The 17099-nt window shown below is 53.7% G+C and overlaps 1 protein-coding gene across 1 annotated transcript in view; it reads right to left on the reverse strand.

The window, feature by feature from the left end:
- Nucleotides 1–17099, reverse strand: part of HIVEP3 (HIVEP zinc finger 3) — a 40397-nt gene that overhangs the window by 17018 nt on the left and 6280 nt on the right. Inside the window, exon 2 of the mRNA XM_056122797.1 lies at nucleotides 13993–14138. Within this exon, the coding sequence (XP_055978772.1) occupies nucleotides 13993–14138 (146 nt within the window). The remainder of the gene's footprint in view (nucleotides 1–13992; nucleotides 14139–17099) is intronic.

Consider the following 17099-nt stretch of genomic DNA (forward strand, 5'->3'; position numbering starts at 1 on the left):
AAACCTAGATATGATTCAGGAAGTTGCTCTGTCACTAGCTGAAAGTAGTCAAATAGCATGAAGGCTGGCCCCATTTTGTGGACATAGGAACTGAGGCTGAGGAGACTCTAACTGCTGCCGAAGACTGTTGGGAGCCTCAGAGAGGAGGAGCGCCAAAGGGACAAAAAGCTATGATAAGAACATGTGGGTGTACCACCCCAAGTTTTTCCAAGCTCTTCCTCTTGACAAGGCCCTAGCAACGGACTCTTTCTTGGGGGGCTGGGCACACTGGGTAGTGCTCAAGGCTCATTCCTGGCTCTGAGCTCAGACATCACTGAGATCCTGGGACATTGGGTTCCCTGGCAGGGCTGGGGGACCATTACATGGTGCTGGAGATTGAACCCAGGTCTGCAGTGTGCAAGGCAATTGTCTTATTCACATGTTATTCCTCCAGCTCTACATCTCCACATAAAAAATCTATATAACAAGCCCCACAGTGGGGCAGTTTGGGAGAAAACCTATCAAGTCAACTTTGCAAAGACAGCATACTTCCCCATTCTGGGTTCACCTGCATTTCCGTTTGGGATGTGTAATTCTTTTTCTTTACTTTATGGGGTGCCTTCTGCTCTTTTCCCTCTGAAGAAGCTCACATCATCTCTTAAAGCTGTTGGTCCTCTCCCCGTCCTCCCCATCTCTAAACTGGAACTGTTCTACGCCATTGCTTGCCTCCTCCTGAAATTCCCTTCTGTGAGAAAACTGTAAAGAATCCGAACAGAGGTTAGGGCTGATTTTCCTTCTTGTGCAGAGAGCAATTCTTCACTCCAGCCTGAGTTCTGTGGCTCTGCAAGAAATCAAGTGGAAGGAATCATTCCCCACGCCGTGTAGATAAAGTGGGGCTCTTGGGCAATCTGATGATTGCTGGGTGCAGTTAGTGGGATGTGATGTCCACGCTACGGAGGCGCGTGTGGCAGACTTCCTCGGTCCTGACTCTCATGGGCGTCCTCCCAGGCGCCCAAGTGGGTAGAGAGGAAGGTGGTAGACTTGACTCTTGAGGGTGTTACATCTCTTCTTCCTACTTCACCTCAGCCACCTGCAACACCGGGCTTCGTGCCAAGCCCTCTCTGAAGGCCTTGAGTCTTTAAAAGCCTTTGTTAACCCTCACTAAGACAATTATTATGCTTAAAAAAAAGCACAAGAGAGAAAGTCAGCCAGGGCCGGAGGAGTCCTCTTTTACGAGGCTCTTGTCTCTGGGGGCTGACATTTCTGCGTGAACTACACTAGGGAATCCTATGCATTGGGAATGACAGCCAGATACAGACCCGTGTTTAGGGACCGCAGGCAACGTGGGAACACTCAGCAGGCACTCAGGCTGCAGGGTCATTCCGAGGGAGCGCTCAGCTCCAAAGCTCAGGTTTGTCTTGGAGGCAGTAGGGCTGGGGAAGGCATTTAGCTGAAGGGGCACTGGGGACACAAGGGCTGTGGAGGAATGCTCAGACGCATCCTTGAGGGCTGGGCACAGTGGGAACTAAAAGGGAAGCTCACCAGGGTCGTCTAGAGTGCTGCCCGTGAAGTGGGGGCTGAACGATGCCCACGGGTCTGAGGCTAGAAGGTCTCGAGCGAGCCCTGACCAAGTGGAGGGAAAGGCTGTGAGCTGTGTTAGAGCCCCACTGCAGTCACTAGGGGGCGTTGCTGAGCTGGGAAATGGGCTGTGGTTGCAAGTGCCCAGGCAAGCACCACCCCTGGAGAAGTCCTGGAGGGGCCAGCCTGGACCTCTGACTGCAACCTTTCTAGCAGGGCACTGAGGGCAGCAGTGAAGAGAGTCCAAATGAGGAGCTTAGGCACCTGAGTTGTCCAGGGGGGAAATCCAGGCTCAGGGCTTTCCCAGCTGTGTGACCCTGGGCAGGCTGTTTAAACTCTCAGTCTCTCGGTTTCTTCATCTGTGAAGTGGGGCCATTTTCTAGTTCTTGACCCCTGGGCTCGCTGGCCATGGTTCCAAGGCTGTGCTCCTTTTACTGTTGCTCGTGGATTCTAACTTATAATGGGGATTTTTTTTGGGGGGGGGGGGAGGGGTGACTTTTGAGATTACCAAACTGAATAAAGTCCACTCAGAGTCACCGTGAGGAGCCGAGTCCAGGGTGTATGCTGGAAAGAGGATCTTGCACTGTCCAAGGGGGCTCAGCTCTCTGCCTGCCCGATAGCACGCAGCACAGTTAATTAAGCTTATGCTGTAACAGTCTAAGGGAAACCTGATATCCCTCTTTTTGATAGACTGAGCAGCCCAGGACAGCCCCTACCCCACTCCCAACCCCAAAATGAAGCCAATGGCCTGGTGCGGAGATGCCGGCGGAAAATGGAGAGGTAGAGGAGGAAGACAGCACCCCACCCCCACCTGCCTCTGCAGCCACAGCTGGGCTACAAACACATCCAAGGGGGTGCAGATGCCCCGGAAGCACATCTCTCGTCCCACAACCAAGAGGACAGGAACAGCCCCCAGTGACCCGGAAGGAGCTGCCGATCCGGGGAAGCGGGCTGGCCCAGCACCTGGACTTGGCTCGGAGGCCAGAGCTGAAGGCGACTCCTGTTCCCTCCAGCTGCCCCCTAAGGACAGCGCTGGGCACAGAGGCTGGTCAGAGGGAGGGGCGGGTCCAGGTGAAGAAAATGCAGTGGAATCACTTTCCGTCAGGAGGACAAACGTGTGAGACGGGTACAAGCCTTTCATTTTATTTCTTGCTCTTTTCATTATATTTTCTGTATTCTTTTCTAATGTTTGTCAATAGAAATGTGTATTTTATATAACCAACCACCACTATGTTGATTAAAAGTACACCATCGTCTTACTTTGAGTTATTTTTTTTCCACTTTCAACAACTTTTTTTTTTTTTTGAATTATTGAATCACCATGAGACACAGAGTTAAAAAGCGGTTCAAGGTCGGGTTTCAGTCATCCAGTGTTCCAACACCCATTGCTCCACCAGTGTACATTTATAATACCCAACAGGGGAGGAAGAGAGAGAGAGAGAGAGAATGAGTGAGTGCTGGCCAAAGAGATAGGCTGGGAGGAGGGTGGTGGGAAGGAAACTGAGGACTTTGGTGGTGGGTGCAAGCTGCCAAGTTTAAGATTCAAAAGATCGATCAGTGATCAGTCATTTGCATTCGAAAAGCACAACCCTGCCCCCCCCACCCACACACACACACAGGGCTCTTTTGCTGGACCTGCTAACTAAACATTTTTTTCCTTTCTTTTTGGGTCACACTCGGCAATGCTCAGGGGTTACTCCTGGCTCTGTACTCAGGAATTACTCCTGGAGGTGCTTGGGGGACCATATGGGATGCTGGGGGTTGAATCCCGGTTGAACGCCCTACCCACTGTGCTATCACTCCGCCTGTGCAAACTAAATTTACTGTTCACTTTCTACGAGTGCTTCAACATCCGACCAAGTCTGCTGCTGAGTGCTCAGGAACTCAGGGATGTGGGCCCAGCGGGTTGCAGCTCTGTTACCCGCAGAGGGATCCAGGGACCCCGGGGGCCTCCTGCTCGCTCAGCCCTGAGAGGCTTCTGAGAGGCTGCAGTGAGAGGCCAGGATCTGGTGGAGAGCTGCTTCCCGTAGCCGGCCTGGCTGCCTCCAGAACTGACAGCAATGCCCGGTGGCGGGCTGCCGAGTGAGCAGAGGCCACCCATGAGCTCCTGAGGGGGAGCCTGCCCTGAGAGAAAACCCGCATGGGGAGATAAGGAAAAGGTGCTGGGGATGTGGCTCTCTCTTGGCGTCACACAAGTGAACCCGGGAGAGCCCGGAAGCTTCTGAACCTCCCTGACTCACCCTGCGGCCATGCTCCCCCACCCCACCCTCAGGACTCGATTCAGTTCAAGTCCTGGGGGCAACAGTGGGCACTCCTGGCTCATGCACTCAGGAATTACTCCTGGCAGTGCTCAGGGGACCATATGGGATACTGGGAATCAAATCCAGGGTCAGCACATGCAAGGCAAACGCCTTACCAGGCATGCTATTTCTCCAGCCCCCCAGAGGAGCTTCCTACCCGTGCTCAGAGGTTAGAGAATGCACCAACCCTTTCCCATCCCCCCTTTATTTATTTATTTGCCCTTTTTTGGGGGGGATCCCACCCAGCGATGCTCAGGGGCTACTCCTGACTCTGCACTCAGGAATTATTCCTGGCAGTGTTCGGGGACCATATGGGATGCCGGGGATCGAACCCGGGTCAGCCGCGTGCAAGGCAAACGCCCTACCCGCTGTGCTATGGCTTTGCCCCCTCCCCTCCAATTCCCCCTTTAAAGAGGCTGGTGTCTCTGCAGCCCTTTTCTGTGCCGGACCCACAACAGCAGGATAATGGACTCACCACAGTTTCCTAAGGACAGACACTCCTTGATCCCTTTCTGCGAGGGGGGGATGCCATTCCTCTTTGCGCCCAGGAAGCAGAGGTTCAGAGAGGGAAAGAAGCTTGCCCAAGGTCGCACAGCCAGTGAATAAGAGAGGGAGAAGGACCCCATCCTCTCTCTGACTACCCCCATGTGGTTACCACAGCCAGAGAGGGTGTGGCTGAGGGAAGCCTTGGCCCCCGAGCCTGGAAAGGTGGCAGCAGAGGGGACAGGCTGCCTCCCCGCTGCACCCGTGTGCCCCGCCACAGCTCCGAAGGAAGTCCGACCCTGCCACATACTCCCCGCACCCCTGGGGTCCAGGCACAGAAAGGGGAAAGGGCAGGGGGCTGAGAGTCAGAGGAAGGAGGGACTAAGTGGGTGCCCCTTAGTGGCAGTAGCCGAGCAGGAGACCACTCGGGTATGACCTCAGTACAGATGACTCTGCTTCCCTCTCACTCCCGGGGGTCCTGTGCTTTTCTATCCTGGGCCTAGTGCCCAGGAGAGGACTGGTCAGCATCCCGGTGTCCCCTGAAATGCTGGGAAACTCTCCAGCGGTGCTGGCCGTGCCTGGACACAGTGTCACTTCAAGCTGTCAGTCACAGTGCCCCGAGTGCCTTGGCAGCAGGAACCCACAGTGGGACTCGGTCCTGTCAAGACGCAGAGCAAGACGCGGGGCTGGGAGACCTCTGGGCCACTGCTGGGACAGCGGCTGACTTCCCCGCAGCCCATGGTCAGAGTCCTCATCCTCCTCCTCCCAGCCACACAGCTCGGAAGTGGCAACAAACCCCGGTAAAGATCAGTCGGGTGGGCCCACACTGCCCAGGTTTTAAAAGGTACAACTTCAAAAACATACGGAGAGAGAGAGAGAGAGAGAGAGAGAGAGAGAGAGAGAGAGAGAGAGACAGAGACAGAGAGACAGAGAGAGACAGAGAGAGAGACAGAGAGACAGAGAGACAGAGAGAGAAAGAGAGAGAGACAGAGAGAGAGAGAAAGAGAGAGAGACAGAGAGAGAGTGTTATTGGGATCACAGACAGCAGGACCACCAAGGTGCAAACATCAATGCTGTCAGAATCACACTACGGGACCTGGGGATTTGAACCCGTGGCTGTATGCTTTGTGTGGTGGCAGGGCCTCTCAGCCGCTGCGAGGCTCTTCCCCAGGACCCAGGCACAGACGCTGTTAGACAGATCTGCTCTGTCTCCGGGCACTCAAGCCGATGCCACGGGGAGCCCCCCCCACCACAGGGGGAGGAGAGATGGTGTCTGACAGCCATGGGTCGGGGGCTCCATACAATGGGGGTGTTTTCCTGGGCTCCAGGAGTTGGGGTGAAGGGGAGAAGTGGAAGCATGCAGTGCCAGCATCACACTCGGGGTTCCAGTCTTTGAACCATCTCCTGCCCCTCCACATCCCAGCAGAGAGCCCCACTCTGCAATTCTGGGCTCTGAAGGGACACTCTCCTGAGACAGAACCCCACTGCCAGTGGATCCTGCCTAATCCCTGCCAGTGACTGGGATTAGCCACTCTCTGACCTTTAGGGAAAGGCCGGCTATTCCCCAGGGAGAGGCCAGGCTGCCCCTGCCTTCCTGGCCTCCTGCCCCTGCAGCTGTCTCCTCCTGGCCCTGAGGGCAGAGCTCTCCTCCTCCCAGGCCTGGGGCTTGGCTCACCTGCTCACTCACTCACAAGAGCCACACAGATCTGCACGCTGGCCAGAGCGAGGCCCTGTCACAGTCACACACCTGGAAACCCTGGCTCCCTCACCACCCAGTGGCCCTGCCTGTCTCTCAGAGCTGGTCCGGACACAGGGGGCCTGTGCCAGTGCCTGACACATGAGGATGCCTGGGATTACAGAGGACTTGCCCACGTGGTCTCCAGGCCCAGAGCCACCCCACGTGTCCTCTCTCCCCGCAGAAGGCTCCATTTCACATGATGCCCAAAGGGAGTCAAGGTAAGTCGCCTCCTGAAATTCTGGGGGACTCGCACTCAGCCCATTGTCAGAAACTCTCAGCACCACCAGTTGCAACCCACACATCATGTTTCATGGTTTCTTTAGAAAGTTAAAGTTAGACCAAGAGTGTATTAGCTCATTCAGCGGAGGACTCGGACCCAGGCTGATCAGGCAGACCTTACTCAGGCAGCTGCTCTGTGGGGTCTGAGTGAAATGTTCCATCTTAGGGCAGTGAGGGAAGAGTTCGTCTCGTATAGCCAACATCAAGGGATCAAAGCCTCCCAGTGAGTTCGAATCAGCGTTCTGGAGTTCCTTTTTAGGGTCTGAAGTGTTGGATGTTCCTAGTTCTGATTCAGAGACTGTTGTGGCTATCCGTTGGGAGAGGCAGAAATATCAGGGTGGCTAAAGTTCAATTTTTATTGCTGTGGTCACACCTGGCGGTGTTGAGGGGGGTATGCAGAGGTGAGGGTCAACCTGAGGACTTCACATATGCCAAGTCTATGCATTCCTACTTAGCTGCATTCCTTGTCCATTAAGCATCATCCTGAGCCAGCTTTAGAGATACTTGGTGCAGTGTTCGTTCGTTTTACCTGAAATGCACACTGGTCAGCCACTGGCCTGGACTCAACTGGTCAGCCACTGGCCTGGACTCAACTGGTCAGCCACTGACCTAGAAGTCACACTGGTCAGCCAATGAGGTGGAGAAGGTGATACTTTCATACTTGTCCAGACAGGAGTTCTTTTAAAACTCTCCTTTAAAGCAAAAGAGATAACACAGGGCATAGGGCATGTTCCTTGTATGTGGCTTATCCTGGTTTGGCTCCTGGCACCTCATATGGTCCCCCAAGTCCACAAGTCCCCAAGTCAGTGATCCCTGAGCACAGAGCCAGGAGTAATCCCTGAGCATCATTGGGTGTGGCTCAAAGTCCCTCACCAAATAAAATAATAGCAACAACAACAACAACACAAGAAGACTCCCCAAACCAACAAACTCTGTATCAGCCTGTCTGACCAGGGAGAGGGGTCTTGCGATGGAATTTCAGTTCTCACGAGTCTGTAGTTACCAACCAGCGACAAACAGGGTGGAACGGAGATAGTTTGCCTGCTGCACGCTTCTTGTGGTGAGTGAGCTTGGGGGAGGGGGGAATTTTTGAGGCAGTTACAAAACGAAGTTTGGCTAAAATGCACAGATTTGAGAGCACTGAGAGAAGTTGTACTGGAAAGAAAAAGTGAGGGCAGGGTCCTAAGCTGCTGCATGGCTGAGCTGCGAGTTTCACAGCATCTAAGAGCGGGAGAGCGTGACCACGGGGTGGCCAGCATCCCTGGGGGGCCGGAGGGGCACTGGGGCATGAGTCAAAGCTGAAAGCTGCACTTTATGTAGAGGTAAGGAGGTCCGCCAGACACTCAACCGAGAGCTGGAAGGTAACACTGCTGAAGGTCAGGGCTGAGAGCGGGAAAGGGAGAGCTGTGTGCACAATAGATACAAAATAACAACATCTTTAAACTCTGAACTTGTAGCTTGGCAAGAGCCAGAACGGAGAGACAGAATGAGCATACCATGGGCCCGGAGACCGGAAGAACCAGCTTCCTCACGGGCACCTGATCTGACACCCCAGGACAGGAGCGAGGCCAGGGCTGAGGAAGATGCTGTCCCCCAACCCTGAGAATGCCGAGTCTTCCCTGCCGACTTTGTTGGCGGGGGACACTTTTCATAATCCCTCTCCACCAAGGCCGAGGCCCTATGACCCGACACCCACTCCTGGAACAACAATGAGTGCCCGCCTGAAGAAATGGATTCTCCTCTATGTTTTATTTAATTTAATGAATTAATTTACTTACACTGGGGATCCCAGATAACAGGGTTGCCAGGCTCCAGCAGCAGAGCTGGTGCCAGGAGCACTCTGGAGGCATATGGGACACTGGGGATTTGAACTCATGCCCACACGCAGGCAAGGCAGGAGCTCTGAATCTCTGAGCTAGTCCTGCAGCCCGTCCTTGCTGTTTTAATAGGATGCATCAGGTCTGGCTCCAGAACTCTGGCCCTGCCTGCTCAGACACTCAGTCTGCCCCATCATCAACATGGCACTTCTGTTTTGCTATGAAATTGGGTTCCATGGTCATTCTATCAGCTTTCTCGGTGCCTGGAAAGCACATTCCTTGGGGAGCCCTCTGAGTTCCCAGGAGAAAGAACCCAGCCAGTGCAGAAGGTCAACCTAACTAAACTACTGAGTACCTGATACTCATATTTGCAGGATAATCTCTCTGAAGGAATATATAGGAATGATGGATGGTGCTGGGTATTGAATCCAGGCCAGCTGTGAATCAGACAAGTGCCTGACCAGCTGTATGATCCCTCGGGCCCCTTGAAGGAATATCTTTTTCAAGAATTAAGTTGTTATGGAGGAACAGGAATTTCTTGCTCTTGTTTTCAAAGAGGCAATTCAGAATCTGTCCTGGGGAGGAGCCCTGGGTGCAGCTGCTGGGGGTTGAGCCTCCAGGTCCGCTGAGGATATACTCAGATAGACATGGAAACTTTCTGGGGATAGCCTGTGAACTAAAGAGCTCTCAAGGCCCTCAGCTAGAGAAAAGAGACCCAAACGAGTAAATAGACAGAGAAGGAAGTGGGAGAAGAGAATAGAAGAGAAGGCCTGAGGCAGGAAGGAGGGAGTGGTGGGGGGAGCTGGCTTTGCTGAAGGTTGACTAACAGAACTGTGGAGCACTGAAAAGAGACTTAGGCAGGGGGCTTAGCAAGTGCAAAGGCCCGGGGGCAGAAGCATGTGTGGCAGCGAGCTGAGGGGTAGCAGTGTGTGAGCACAGAGTGGCAGGCAGAGGTCAGGGAGGGACTGGGCACCGGCAGGCCGTTAAGAGGGCTACGAAGGTTCCCAGGAGGGTTCCCTGCTGACATCTAATGGGTCACTCTGCTTGCTGGTTGAGAACTCTGTCGTGGGAGTTTGCAGCTGGAGAGTCCAGGGGGCAGTGGGACAGTATCAGTGGGGCGTGGCTGGATGAAGCGGGGGAGGGGGACGGTGCAGCTGAGGTATCCAGGGGAGTGGGTGGGCTTTGATAATGCGGTGAGGTTGGGGGGGGCAGGGGAGGGGGGCTCGGGGAACAGGAAGCTGCCTCTGGAAGGCTCCCTCTGCAGTATGGAATGGGGGATTGGGCCCTCTCCCGTGAGAATCCCTTCCTGCATCTTGAAAAGACTTTCAGGGAAGTTTAGCAAGAGTGTGGCTCCCTTCTATGTCTGTCCCTCTCTTTCTGACTCGTTTCACTCAGCATGATACTCTCCATGTCTATCCATTTATAAGCAAATTTCATGACTTCATCTCTCCCAACAGCTGCATAGTATTCCATTGTGTAGATGTACCAAAGTTTCTTTAACCAGTCATCTGTTCTTGGGCACTTGGGTTGTTTCCAGATTTTGGCTATTGTGAACAGTGCTGCAATGAACATATAGGTAGTACAGATGTCATTTCTACTGTGCTTTTTTGCATCCTCGGGATATATTCCCAGAAGTGGTATGGCGGGGTCATAATGGAAGCTCAACTTCTAGTATTTGAAGGAAGGACTGTCCATATTGTTTTCCAGAAGGGCTGGACTTGAGGAACTGGTCGGGATGGGAGATGTGTGCTGAAAGTAGATAATGGACCAAACATGATAACCTCTCAGTATCTGCATTGTAAACCATAATGCCCAAAAGTAGAGAGAGAGTCTGGGGAATACTATCTGCCATGGAGGCAGGGGGAGGGTGGGAAAGGGGGGGTATACTGGGGATATTGGTGGTGGGGAATGTGCACTGGTGGAGGGATGGGTGATCGATCATTATATGACTGAAACTCAAACATGAAAGCTTTGTAGCTGTATCTCACAGTGATTCAGTTAAAAAAAAAAGAGTGCGGCTCCCCTGCTGGCACTCCACCTTGGCTCACCTGCCCATGGAGTGCTGCCCCTCTCCCCCTTCCCTGCTTGGCTCAACCGAGGAGATTACTCTTTACACTTATCCCAAAGGCTCCGGGTTCCCACCACGTATCAGTTCCTAGCTTAATCGATTTGTTGCCCAGTTAACCCACAGTGCTAGTGAACAGGGCCCGGATAGGGTTCCACAGAGAGGGGGCAGTGTCTGGGGTCTGATGCTGCCTGCGGGAGGGTGGGGAAAGCCCTGGAAGACCTGCAGGGGCCGGTCCCTGCTGACCCTGACCATGAACGTGATTGAGAGTGGTTCGAGGAGAGATGGGGAAGAGAAGGTGAGCAAGCACTTGCTCTCCAAAGGAAACAGGGTATCTGGGAGACGAACTCTTCTCCCAAAGGAGCATCCACAAAGCAGGAAGCTTGCGGTTCGGGTTTGTGGCAGGAACACTCGGGAGAGTGGGTACGGGGAGGTGACAGACACGGGGCCCAGTGCCAGCCCAGGGACATCGAGGGCTCTTTGTTAGCTCAGCAACAGCTCCTGCGCTTGGTGGGTCTGGGATGAGCCTCTGCCAACGGTCTGCAGGGCAAAGCCTGGGGTGTCCCTGGGCCCAGGAAAGTGCCCCCACCTCACCCACAGTTGGTTTTCGATGCCCCCTGCCCAGACTTATGTTTGAATTAAAGCCAAGAAAACCCTTTAAACAGGATATAACACAGGGGCTGGAGAGAGATAGTATAGCGGGTTGGGTACTTGCCTTGAATAAGGCTGACCCGGGTTCAGTCCCTGGCATCCCATACAGTCCCCCAAGCCCACCAGGAATGATTCATAAGCATAAAGCCAGGGTACAACCACTAGATGTAACCCTGCAAAAACTGAATAAGGAAACATGACCCACCTCTTGTCCCTGGCCACTTTTCCGAGTTCCTTCCCCCAGCTGGATCAAGCCCTTTCGCTTCCCCCAGCTCTCACCTACTGAGCACACCATTCCCTGCAGACTCAAGCACAACTCCCCCCACCCCGGGCCCGGCACCCTACTGGGCCTGGGCCACTGTCAGAACCAGGCAGTTCCTGTCTATTTGGCTCCACCAGCCACTCGGGCTGAGCTCTTACTTTCTTAGCCTCGGCTGACCCGAGTTAGCAATTAATTCAGCATTAACCAATGGCATGCATCCACACGGTCACGACCCTCCGGGAACACTACTGTTTTTGGAAACCGTTCGGCAACAAAGCAGGGCTCTGTGACAATGGAGGTGTGTGCAGAGGTGCTGGACAGAGACTCTCACTGGAAGGACAGCCATATACTAGGACAGAAGGGGGCTGGGCGCTCCTCAGAGGAGGGGGTAGAACTGCCCTCTGAGGGCTGGGGTGAAGCACGACAGTTTGGGGGGGGGGTGGAACTCAGGGCCAAGAAGATGAGCTGTTTTTCACTGGGCCCCGCAGGTAAGGCAGTTGCAGAATGTTCTGGAGCAGGCATGATTCTGTAGAAGCACCCAGGGGAGAGAGAAGAGCAGTTTCCCAAAGGGAGTGAAGAGGAACCTCATTCAACTCCCTGTGCGGGCACAAGGATTTGGGGGCTATGGGAAGCAGAGGAACAGGAGCAAAGGAGGAAGTCAAAGCTCCCGAGATCCAGGAGCTGCTGCTGCTGGTGGGAGGGTGTGGCTGGCACATACTGGTGCCCAGGTGGCACCTAGGAGGCATCAGAAACTCAGGAGTGAATCCCCCCAGCAGAGACCAGTGCTAGCAGCCTGGGCACAGCGAGGTTTGCAGCCCATGGGCAGATGGCATCGGTGAGGAGAATGCAGACACTCACCAGTGCCACCAGATCCATGACTCATCATGCCCTGCTGCCAGCCCCCGGCTCAGACCCTTCCCAGGCATTTTTTGGGTCACCCTCAATGTTCTGGGGGGTGGGCAGGAGTGGCTCTATGGTTGGCTGTATGTGTGATTATACCCATGACCTGATTTCTGAAAGCCAGCGATCACCCAGTTATGTGACAACCCCAAACATTCTCTCTGTGACCTTCCCAACAACCTGGGGGGTGATGCCAGCCACGAGAGACCTGGAGTGTCAGGGGATCCCCGAAGCAGGGGTGAGAGGTGCAGCGAGGCCAGCAGAGAAAGGGACGGTGAGAAAGGCAGGGTCCGGCGGTGCCACATGAACTCCCACGTGCTTACACGAGATGTGGCAAGTAGCGAGAGCGGGTGACCCTGGGCCCCACAGAACAGAGTTGGCTATCCTGGTGGGACCTGGGGTCCATGAGATGCTGGCAGGAGGCGTAACACTGGGCATCCGTCAGCACATGGGACGCGCCTTCCCACAGCAGCCTGGGCTCCTCACACATGCCAAGGGGACGCCGATCCCTTTCACGGACGTGGAGCTGGAGCTGGAGAGGATCGGGGCTGGGCACAGGGGGCAGGGCCAGTGGAGAGGGGATTGGACAGGGACAGAGAGAGGAGAGTTGCAGAAACGTTGGCAGGGGTGCGGTCGGGTATACGCTGGAGGGAGCAGAGATGAGGACACAGGCGGTACCTGCCACTATCACGGGCATCTGCCTGCAGACCGCATGGCAGAGGCTCCCACAGGTCCCTGGAGCCCTGACCGCCCTCCCAGAAATTGAGAGCAGCTGTCAGTGCCCTGCTGGAGGACCCCAGTGAGGGTGCGCAGGACAGACTCGGGAAGCAGATGTTCTGTTTGCAGGCAGAAGCTAACTTGCTCATTTGCCACCACCCATGCTAAGGGGCCAGCTTCTGTCCACCATGAGCACGCAGTGCCCGCCAGCCCCCCATAGATGGATCTGAAACAAGAATTAACAAGGCAAGGGCCAGTCTGACGCGGCCTCTGCCGGACCCGAAACAGGAAGTAGGACACCAGGGGGCGCTCCAACCACGCCGCCGAAGAGAGGGGGTCTGGGGGTGGGGACGGATGAGCAGCGCTCTGGGAGCTCCCGGTTGGAGGATCTTCCTCTGGGGTGAGGGGGTCCCTCCTGTGCAGGCGCTATGCCCACCACGACTGGGAGAGTTTAGCCTGTACAGAGCAACCAGCACCCGACTTTTACCCTGTGAGTCACCCACGCACGGAGGGTTCCTGGGGCCCCGTGACTGCCTAGTGCCATTGGCATCTGCCGACGGGGACTGTCCTCCATGCGGGTGTCCCTCAGGACTGAGAAGGAGAACTGTGCGGACGAGACCGGGGACACAGACACAGACCCTGGACAGACACCCCGTCCTGGGGAGCAGACACGTGGTCACACAGAACATAGCTGGCACAGAACGTCCACACAGCCAGAAGCATGGCCCCGGGGCGGTGCCCACGGGGTGGCCCCCGAGAGACTCGGCTCACCTGTGAAAAGCCCCAGGTTGGCGTTCTCAGAATTTACCCAGCAATGATCCCCGGGACCCCAATCTGTCAGTGTTGAGAGGGAGCGAACCTGCAGTCTCCCAGCAGCCTGCCTGGCAAACACCAGAGTTGGCAGAGCTCAAGTGCTCAAGTCCCTGGGGCGGACCCCATGAATGCCAAAGCGGCTGCTGGGGGTGCAGAGGAAACGGGGTGGGGGGCCCTGGAGGCTCACCATGAACCCCAATGCAGGTGGCATCGGAAGTCCAGGCATGGCTGTGGGACGGAGGGGCAGACAGACCCTGTGGCCCCCACCCCAAGAGGAGGGTGGGGTGCTCAGTCAGAGGTTACCTGCAGGAGACACACCTGGGCAGGCACCTGGCGGTCCCCTCTGAGCACACCTGGCCGGGGCCAGTGCCGCCGCACGATGCACCGTGCAAACCGAACATGGTTCTTACCCTCCTTCGAAGATTTTGATCCTCGCCGGCTCCCCTCTCTGGGAGGCAGGAGCGTCTTCCTCCGGCTTCCCGCGCATCTCTTCTTCCTTCTCCGCTCGAGCCATCTCTTTCTGGCCTTCCGGGGAAACCAGCGAAGGGAGGTGAACCTGGCCCAGCCCGGGGAGGATGAAATCATTGCAGGTTAAATGGGCCTGGTGGAATGGCGGCCCCCGGCATCGTGCTTGTACCCATCCGCCTCACCCCGCGAACAGGCGTGGAGAGAACCTCTTTTTAAGTTTTTGGGCCAGATACTGGTGCTCAGGGCTGACTCCTGACTCTGTGCTCAGGCATCACTCCTGGTGGGGTTTGGGAACCACATGGGGTGCTGGGGATCAGGTCAGCAGCATGCAAAGCAAGCATGCTACCCCCCAACCCCCCTTACTGTTTCTCTAGCTCAAAGACTTCCTCTTTTAAACAACTTTTACCTTACTTTCATTTGGGGGACCACACTTGGGGAGCTGCGCAAGGGCTACTCCTGGCTCTGTGCTCAGGGGGTTCTCCTGGGAGTGCTCAGGGGACCATGGGATGCTGGGGATGAAGGCCAGATCTCCGGTGTGCAAAGGAAGTGCTCTACCCGCTGAGTGGTGTCCCTCCCTCCCCTGGAAGCATTCCTCTTTACAGAAGGAAGTGGTCCCCAGAGAGGCAACATCCTTGGCTTCAAGGCCCACTTATCTGACTCAGTGAGCCCCGCTGATGTCTGCAGAATTGGAGATGAGGCATGCACCCAAGCGAGGCAGGGGCTGCTTTAGGGAAGGCAACAAGACCGGATGCTCAGTGCACTGCATGTCTGGGTCAAGCCAGAGGAGGCTGGTCAGGGTGGCCTCAGTGCCGCTCAGGCCCTGTGGTGCCAGAGATTTTCCAGGACACCCCAATTGAGCCTCCAACGGGGGGACTGGCTGCATGCAAAGCAAACACTTTGATGCCTGTACTATCTCTGTGGCCCCTCAGTGTATATTTCAATTCCTTTTATTATCTCTATAGCCTGATGAGCTAATGTGTCTCTTTTATAAATGCTGAAAGCAAGTCAGAAAGAGGTTAAGTAACTGACCCAGGTCACCCAGTTAGCAAGTGAGGTACCGGAATTCAAATCTGGAGAACTAAGCCAGTGATAGTACAGTGGATAAGGCGCTTATCTTGCATAAGGCTGATCGGGGATTGATCCCTGGTATCCCACATGATCCCCTGGGTTGTTGAAACACCACCAGGGTTGTTTCCTGAGCTCAGACCCGGGAGAAAGCCCTGAGCACCGTTGGGTGTGTCCCTCAAACTAACACCACTATTAGCGGAAAGACCAAATAATCAAATCTGGACAACTTGACCCGAGAGTTCTTTGAAAAAGTGTGTGTGGTTGTTAAAATGATTCCCATGGGGGTGGGAGAGGAAGAAGTTTTCCTTGGGGGATGAATGCAGCTATGAATTGAATTCTTATATAAACTCAGGTTTATCCACGGCTAATTTATAAACAAATATCTGAATAAGATCATTGATGATAGGGTGATTTAGACTGAATATGAAGATAGTTAGGAAGAGATTTGAAAATGCTAAAATATACATTTTCTCAGAGCTACTGGAAGGAGAATGAGAGCTACAGGATGATAAATATCAGCTCAGCACAAATAAATAACTCTGTGAAAGCATTGTCTCCAGAAATGGCTTGGTTGCTCCTGGGGTTGTGAGCTCTCCGTATGACAATATACCAACAGAGACAGTGGTGGAATTATGGAAAGACATTGAGTAATAGGCCAGAAACAGAGTAACACACCAGAGGCCTGAACTTTCAGCAGGGAATATGCTGGTGAATCACTGGAATATTCCAACAAAAAGTTTGGGGCTGAAGAGATAGTACAATGGGTAGGGTAGTTGCTTGGCATGTAGCCAGCCTGGGTTCAATTTTGGAACCCCATATGGTTCCCTGAGTCGCACCAGGAGTGATTCCTGAACTTAGCCAGATATGACTCGAAAACCAAAAAGGAAAAGGAATTTTTCAAGATTCAGCTCAGGATTTTTCAGGATTTAGGAGAGCACCTTTCTAAATAAATGGTTACCAGACCCCATTCAACAAAATTGACCAAACTAACTCCTCTTTCGTCATCAAATATCTTCCTTCCAGTGTTTAGTCTTTAGAACAGAGAGGCAGGAAAAAGGCCCCAAAGAGCTTTCAGGTGAGATCTGGTTTTGAATTAAGACTCAATTCTTGCTAAAATCTTACTTAAATTTTTGTGTCTTGGTCTCTTTGTCCATCAGGTGGTGACAGTGTACCCTACCTTTCAAGGTGGTGGTAAGGAAAAAGGAAAAATTGGGCCCAGAATTTAGCAGCTAGTAGGTCACAGGGATATAATTAGAGCACCATCTTGGAAGTCACCATGGCATGGATGCTGGAGAGCAAACGAGTTAGAATATTTGTGATCAAAGCGAGACTCTCATTCAGCATTGTCAAGGACATCAGAGAATGAATCTGGGATATAGCTCTGCGAAGAATATTCAGCTGAGGGAAGGACAAATTTGATGACACAATTATTTAATGATAAGACAGGAGAATACCAAGATATGAGCATTTTATAAAAGTTTCCTGTTCCTTTACCTACATCATGGCTTTAGTCTTGGGGATTTATCTCTGATTGGATCAAAACATCTGAATTGAAGAAATAATAATGAACCTCTTTTCATGTCTACGTCATCTTTTAAGACTTCATTTTTTCAAAACAACCAGAAGAAGAAAAATAGACTCAGCGGTCAGACAGATGTGGTTCAAGGTCTAGCTGTGCCAAACAATTGCTATGAGATCTTGGTCTTGTCTCACCTTCTGACCCTCAGTTACCTCATCTGTGGAGAGGAGAGAGTTCTGCCCCCCAGAGGGAGATGAGCACTGACTGGATTCAAAGGTTTGGTTTGGTGAGGCTGACTGATCACAAGACCTACTGCTATTCCTCAAATGCAAAGCCACACAACACATCCTGGGCCGAATCCCCAGACTGTTCTCCTCAGGGGGTGAAGTGAGGAGGGCATCTGAAAGAAGCTGATTTGGAATGAAGTTTAACACTTAAACTTCCTGGACTTTCAGGAGGTAG

Source organism: Sorex fumeus, unplaced genomic scaffold (genome assembly GCF_029834395.1).
Source record: "Sorex fumeus unplaced genomic scaffold, SorFum_2.1 ptg000047l, whole genome shotgun sequence".
Classification (NCBI taxonomy): Eukaryota; Metazoa; Chordata; class Mammalia; order Eulipotyphla; family Soricidae; genus Sorex; species Sorex fumeus.